This window comes from Octopus bimaculoides, chromosome 1 (genome assembly GCF_001194135.2).
Source record: "Octopus bimaculoides isolate UCB-OBI-ISO-001 chromosome 1, ASM119413v2, whole genome shotgun sequence".
NCBI classification, from domain to species: Eukaryota; Metazoa; Mollusca; class Cephalopoda; order Octopoda; family Octopodidae; genus Octopus; species Octopus bimaculoides.
In genome coordinates, this window is record NC_068981.1 from 96,696,256 (window position 1) to 96,703,279 (window position 7,024).

The window sequence follows — 7,024 nt, forward strand, 5'->3', positions numbered from 1 at the left end:
ATATATATATATATATATATATATATATATATATATATATATATGATAAATAAATTCAAAAAGGGATAAAACTCTTTTACAAGAGTTTTATCAAGAAGCCAGTGTGTAAAAAAATTCAAAAGGGAAATTTCTATTCCCAAGAATATAATTATTTGTTTATATTTATATAAAGGGCATTATTACAGAAAAATGTGGTACTAAATGTGGTTATTTTGAGAAGTCCACTGTGTGGCGTTATTATTTTTCTGTAATAATGCCCTTTATATAAATATATATATATATATATATATGAATGTATTTGTGTGTGTTAGTTAAAACATGTTTGCAATACCAAGTGTTGTGTGGTAAAAATAAACGCAATTACCAAACTTTCATTCATAAATCCATTTACTGTTTCATTCTTTTGCATTTCAATTTGTACATTTGTACCCAGAAATTTTCAGCAACTGCATGCCAGAAGAAATGGAAAAACGAGTAATTTTATCTCCTAAAAATTCTGACTGTCTTGCAATAAATGAAAAAGTTCTTAATATTATACCAGAGGCACTTAAAACATGCTTAAGCACAGATTCATTGTCCTGCAATTATGAAGAGGAGGTTCAGAACTATCCATTTGAATCCATAAACTCACTCACTCCATCCAGTATGCCTCCTCATCGTCTCAACTTAAAAGTAGGGGCTATTGTAATGCTGCTAAGAAATCTTTTGATCAGTCAAGGATTATGTAACGCATGAAAGTGCAAAGACTTCATGAACATTGTATAGAGGCATCATTGGTAACAGGCTCCAACAGAGGTCGTATAGTTCTAATTCCCAGAATTAAACTTAGCCCAAGTGATGCAAATATTTCATTCACACTAAACAGACTTCAGTTTCCACTTCGACTTGCATACTCAATGACAATAAGGCTCAAGGGCAAACATTTGAGAAAGTTGGAATACATTTGCCGCAACTGGTATTTTCTCATGGCCAATTATATGTCGCATTTTCAAGAGCATGAGCTATGAACCATATCAAAGTAAGTGTTATGACACTCAATTGGGATAACAGACAAGGCCAAAAACGTTGTGCAACATACACACAAAATATTGTCTACCATGAAGTACTGTGTGGAAGACCACCAGCTAGCATCACCACCACACCAGCTGCTCCATCATTACACATCCACATTACACCCTTTAAAATCAGGGAACAAGTTTGGGGCCCTCTGGATCTCTCTCGGCATACCAGCAAACCACAAAATCGCACCAGCCAGCATCACCACTACCTTCAAGCCCGTCATATATATATGTATGTATGTGTTTGTGTCCCTGTAATTTAGCTGTTCAGCAGAAGAGACTGATAGAATAAGCACCAGTCTTACAGGGAATAAGTCCAGGGGTCAATTTCTTTGACTAAAGGGTGGTACTCCAGCATGGCCACCGTCAAATGACTGAAACAAGTAAAAGAATAAAAGAATACCAGGAAAACGTTCCATACCATTAAACCAAGCAGGTTCTTTGAATATATACGATGTATTTTAAGGTTAAATAGTAATTCCATTTACATTTGTGTAACTGAGATATTTTGGTTGGATTATATAGTCATTGATGTTACATTACTTTCTATATTCTGTAACTGTTACAATATACTTTTCTTAGCCTGAGATTTTTGTGGGGAGGGGGCCAGTTGATTAGATCGACCCTGAAAGGACAAAAGGTGAAGTCAACCTTGGCAGAATTTGAACTCAGAACGTAAAGACAGACAGTCATAATATGCAAACATTTCTCATGGCACTGTTTACAGATGCTTACATTTTTTAATGTTTTCTGTGAATTTTTCACGGGTCCAGCTAATTATCATAATTTGTGTCTATGTTTCATACTCGCATTGGTTGGACAGTTTGACAGAATCTGATGGATCCAAGGACTGCATCATGCTCTGGTATCAGCTTTGGCATGTTTACTACAGCATGGATATGAAAACCATCAGTGTTCTGTGATACCCTGAAAACAATTCATATATCACTTACATACACTTCACTTATCCACAAACATGCAATTCACTCTCATACAAGAAATGTAAATACCTTCTCACATACAATCCCATTTTTCTTTCTCTTTGCCATTGTCTACATTGCATACACACTCTCTGAGCAACATATATACTTACAGATTATCCATCAACTGTATGCTCAATCACATCTAAACATCAACCACCTGTACATATTTTCTTAACACTAAACACATCTGGACCAAATCTCTTTCTCAAATCATGCTCTACTACCTTAAAAAGGGAAGAATACATTAGACCAGTGGTTCCCAAACTATGAGTCGCGCCCCACTGATGGGTTGCAAATGGAATCCTAGTGGGTCGCAAAAAGTTATAAAATTACGCATTAGCTTTGATTAACTGCTGTCTATTGAGATAGTTCAAGACTCATGTTTTCAATACCAGACTGGTTGTTTTATCAAGCAGTAGGCTTTTTTAATTCTATTATTGAGCGTAGCAAGAAACAAGCTCATCCTTCTCACAGGCCTCGATGAAAATGTAATCTGAAATAAATTTGTTTCTTTCATTAATGTTTTTACCCAGTAGAGTTAAGTGGGTCGCATAAACTAGTGTCATAAATAGTGGGTCACGTCTCTAAAAAGTTTGGGAACCACTGCATTAGACAGTTTAATCCTAGACACTCTCTGTTTCTCCTACCATACACACACACAGCAGCAGCAGTAATATCTAAACTATGAGCTAAAACATCACCAATCTTGTACTGTTTTCTCTTTCAGAAATGTCACAGTATCTATGTTAGTAGAAATAATCCCAACATTGGAGTTTCTCAGTATTCCTCACAATCTAACACATCTGACAACTACACTTCCTGGCTACCAACTTGGACTCTCTGGTATGTATAAACTCTCTTGTCTGTACTAAATCTGTACTACAAGAAGCATAATAACAGAAACTACTGATCGTGAGTTCCAGCCTTGCTACAGCTCATGCCATTGTTTATCTACAACAGTGTTTTAACCCATCCTTTTGCCTATGGACCCCTTTGATTTCTATTTTACTTGGATGTTTGAAAATCCTGTTATATTTTTATAATTATTATTATTAGGAATTGTATAAAGAAATTAAAATATTCTGTGTATTGTACAAGTATAACCAAATTATTGCCAATAAATTTTGAACAACAAAATCTTATATGGACCCTAGTTGAGAATGACTAATCTACACAATATACAAATATTACTAATTTAGATATAATTTAACATTTTCAAGCAGAAGTTTTTATCAACATCATCATATCTGCTTTTACCATGGTGGCATAGGATTGAAGAAATTTATTGAGACAATATTTCACTGACAGATTCCTTTCCTGTTACCAACCATTTTTATTATCTTTCACATTTATATATCAGCAGAAAAAAAACAAACACTGCTTAGAAAGATTCAAAACCTTTGTTCATCATTGCTGGTTTTACCAGTTACTCAATCATCCTCATCGTCATCATTTAGCATGTTTTCCATGCTGACATGGATTAGATGGTTTGACTGGAATTGGAGACCCGGAGAGCTGTACCAGGCTCCAGTCAGTTTTTGGCTTGGTTTCTATGACTAGATACTCTTCCTAATGCCAGCCACTCTATAGAGTGTACCGGCTGCCTTTTACATGTCTCCTCACGAGTGCCCTTTCTGCGTCACTGGCACGAGTGCCCTTTCTTTGTCACCGGCACGAGTGCCCTTTCTCCATTACTGGCACGAGTGCCCTTTCTTCGTCACCGGCACAAGTGCCCTTTGTGCGCCACCGGCACGAGCACCCCTTGTGCGCCACTGGCATGAGCGCCTCTTGTATGCCACCAGCACGAGCACCCCTTGTGCGCCACCAGCATGGGTAATGGGAATACAATATGAATTCAGATGATAGGGAAATAGGCATTGTGATGTTTATGCTTCCAAAGGCATTATAAATTTACTTTCAATTTGATTACTTTTTCTTAGAGAGCCACATGTAACAGCAATGGTGAAATTTTGTTTTTAGGTGATGCAGGCAATATGGAGATGCTCGTAACATTTGAGTTACCTTTTGAATGGAACACAACCAGCTGCAGTAATAATGGTGTGTGCAATGGTGTTAAGATATATACATGCATGACGTTCAGTGCACCACCCAATTTCTTCCCACTTACAAGGTACAGTTTCAGACTGTTTGTCTTATTCTTCTTTGATATTGTTGTGTATGTGTGTGTGCACGTGCGTGTGTCTGAATGTGCACATACACACACTGTTAAGATTAATGTGTATGTTGTAGGTAATGTTCTAAGTATACATGTGTGTAATGGTATGCATTGTGCTATTGAAGGTAATGATGTATGTGTTTGTGCTGTGATGTGTAAGATTGTTTAAGTGTTTATCAAGGTATTATTTTTCTGTATATGTCTGTATATATGTCACAATGCACTGGAATCCATATTTGGATGTCAGTTTTGTGAAGATTAAACTTTATTGATATCTTTATGACCATCATTACAATCAGTCGCCATCATCACCATCAGCATATTACCACCTTCATTTCAACTGTCATATGACTGTCATCATCACAACCATTCTTGATTACCACTAATTACCATCTCATTTGTCATGACCATCATCTCAGCCTCATCATCACAAGTTTTAGCTATTTTCCTTATTTCAGAACAATCACAGAAACACCAACATAGTAAAAAGGTGTTGATATAAGTTTTGTGCTTGACCATTTCATGACATTTTTCATCTTTTTTTTTTTTAACACTCAGGAAACCCAGTGCCTGTTATGGAGTGAATGAAACTGGTGTTGAATATCATGCTCGCATGATTGGCCGTAACACTGCCTTATCTGACAGTTATGTCTGGTGCCGGAATAAACCCTTGATCAATGTCCGCTACAATCTTGACCCCACTTTAACTGTGATGCTCTCACTGGTATGCTGAACTTTATTTCCCTCTTGTAATGATTTATTTTAATTAAAAGCTGGGACAGGCAGGAGGTATAATAAGTTACTGACATTTTATCAATCACTAAACAAATAAATAGCAAAATTAATTCTAGCATGTTTTGAAGTTAGAAACGTAAGTCACTGGATGAAATGCAGTGCAATATCTGGTCTAGTATTCTGCTACCTGTACCATTATTTTGTTTTGATAAAGATGAATAGTGTTCAAAAGATCTACAAGCTTTCTTAAGACTGTTGTATAGGAATAACTGGATGAGGTTAGTAAACCATATTTCCTGGCATACAAGTCGAATTTTTCAGACCAAAATTTATTGCTGAAAAAGGTAGGTTGACTTATATACCAAGATGACTTTGAAGGACTAAAACTTCCATGTGAAATGCAGCAAGATTTCAAAAGATAGTGATGATGGTTGTATGTTTACACTACACACTGCATTGACTTGTATGCAGGAAATATAATAGTTAAGGTTAAGTGCAAATTGTTGTATGTTAGATGTTATAGTGACATCATACTGAAAATCAATCCCTTTCTATATTTGATATAAAAAGGGATTTTCAGCATGATGTTATTATGAGTGAATAAGGACTGTGCAGAGTAATTATTTTTAATATTATTTAAGAAACTGTATGATAATTAAAAGTATTCCCTTTGCTTCTTATTTATACACTTTATCTGACCTGTTTTTAAAATTTCTTTTAAATTGTTAGCGTGACCGGTCAGTTATCAACCTACATTTGATGCATACCAGTTATTTCCTGTTTGTGATGGTCGTTACTCTCTTCTGTTATGCTATTATTAAAGGACGACCAAGTAAAAGTAAAGGCTTGCAGTATAAAGAAAAAGTAAGTATTGGCAACAACAACATTACAGTGATTTGAGGGAATTTTATATTAAATTTCTTTCATTTTCATCTCATTATCCATCATCTAAAATGTAATTGGCGAGAGTTAACAGTGAGTTTGGTGAGGAATTTAATATGCAGGCAGTTGTTGTATATCAGGGTTCAGTTCTTAATCCCCTCCTATTTGTTATGGTTCTCCAAGCTGTATCAGAGGAGTTTATGTAATGTACTAGAGAAGTCTTATCTGGCACAAATATGTGATGTGTATGGAGGATGATGATTGAGTCAAAAAGTGCCAAGTGATCTACGTGACAGGAAACTATGAAAGAAGACTGAGAAGGTATAGTGATGGCTGATCTCAAGAGGTTGGACCGACAAAAGACCACAAGTAGCCAGATGCTGTGCTGAAGAGGACCATCTAAATGATGATAATGTTGATGACACATTTATCATGAAGTTATTCACGACTGCACTGCAACACGTCACCAACTGTCTTGATCCCATCTCACCGCCTCTGAAATCTAGCTTTACAACTTCTTGTGTCTGCAATAAAGTACTTTTTACTGTCAACAGTCTTTTTCTCAGTGAAAATACCATCTATTTTTAAAGAACTCCCATTTTCAGTTGAGATGTGATGAATGTTAGGAAGGGTTCACAGGTTATTCTGCTGCTGACCAACACTTATAAAATTATTGTGACCCCAGTTTCTGTTTAGTTATTTAATCTTTTGGCATTTGCATTACTCTGTCAAGTGTAATGTTTATTTGTTCATATTCAGTGCTACATAAAATCACTCAGTACACTCTGTAAAGTGGTTGGCATTAGGAAGGGCATCCAGTTGTAGGAACCGTGCCAAAACAGACATGGAGCCTGGGCAGCTCTTCAGCTGGCAGGAACCTGTCAAGCTGTCCAACCCATGCCAGCATGGAAAACAGAAGTTAAATGATGATGATTGTTTTAAATTATCATTATCTTGTAGCTTCAAGATTTTGATAATGTAGTTAAGTATTTTTTTAATGACATTGTAGAGTAGGTGTGAGAGGCCAGATCTAGCTGGTCTGAACATAAAACAGGTAGAATATTTGGGCCAGATATGGTCCGTTTAAATGTTAAAGGGTTAAAACAAGTTTTGTGTGCTTCACCTGTGTGATAAAATGCAGCAATTACTGCTGAATTTTTGATCAGTGAACTTACAGTGCCACTATAACT

The 7,024-nt window shown here is 36.1% G+C and overlaps 1 protein-coding gene across 1 annotated transcript in view; it reads left to right on the forward strand.

The window, feature by feature from the left end:
• LOC106875960 (transmembrane protein 248) overlaps positions 1-7,024 on the forward strand; it is a 67,667-nt gene that overhangs the window by 53,513 nt on the left and 7,130 nt on the right. Inside the window, exons 4-7 of the mRNA XM_052968439.1 lie at positions 2,769-2,884; positions 4,022-4,172; positions 4,776-4,941; positions 5,682-5,816. Coding sequence (XP_052824399.1) covers positions 2,769-2,884; positions 4,022-4,172; positions 4,776-4,941; positions 5,682-5,816 — 568 coding nt within the window. The remainder of the gene's footprint in view (positions 1-2,768; positions 2,885-4,021; positions 4,173-4,775; positions 4,942-5,681; positions 5,817-7,024) is intronic.